This window comes from Plasmodium reichenowi (genome assembly GCF_001601855.1).
Source record: "Plasmodium reichenowi strain SY57 chromosome Unknown, whole genome shotgun sequence".
Classification (NCBI taxonomy): Eukaryota; Apicomplexa; class Aconoidasida; order Haemosporida; family Plasmodiidae; genus Plasmodium; species Plasmodium reichenowi.
The window spans coordinates 1-300 of record NW_017962339.1 but is presented as its reverse complement, the minus strand read 5'-3'; the positions used below and the strand labels follow the sequence as shown (position 1 = coordinate 300).

The window sequence follows — 300 nt, the reverse complement described above, 5'->3', positions numbered from 1 at the left end:
TTTTTCAAATTTATCACATTGACCTTTCCATTCAGGTCTCCTTCTATTAATCCATTCTTCATAATGCTTTAATGCATCTTTACATTTATCATCATTTGATAATTCTAATAGTTGTGAATCATCCTGGTTTGTAATTTGTTGGATATTACATAATTTTATTACATTCTCAAACTTATTTTTATATTCGATGCAAACATATGTTCCCCATTCTCTAAACCATCTAAGATATTGTGGTATTCTGTCCATATTATCATGTTCTGGACATGCTTTATTTCCTATATGAATTTTATATCCACACAT

General features: G+C 28.0%; 1 protein-coding gene across 1 annotated transcript; it reads right to left on the bottom strand.

The window, feature by feature from the left end:
* PRSY57_0015000B (duffy binding-like merozoite surface protein) lies at nucleotides 1-300 on the bottom strand (the record flags this gene model as incomplete). Its single annotated transcript, XM_020114228.1, has 1 exon — nucleotides 1-300. A coding segment is annotated over one exon (300 nt), but the record flags the coding sequence as incomplete, so codon positions are not given.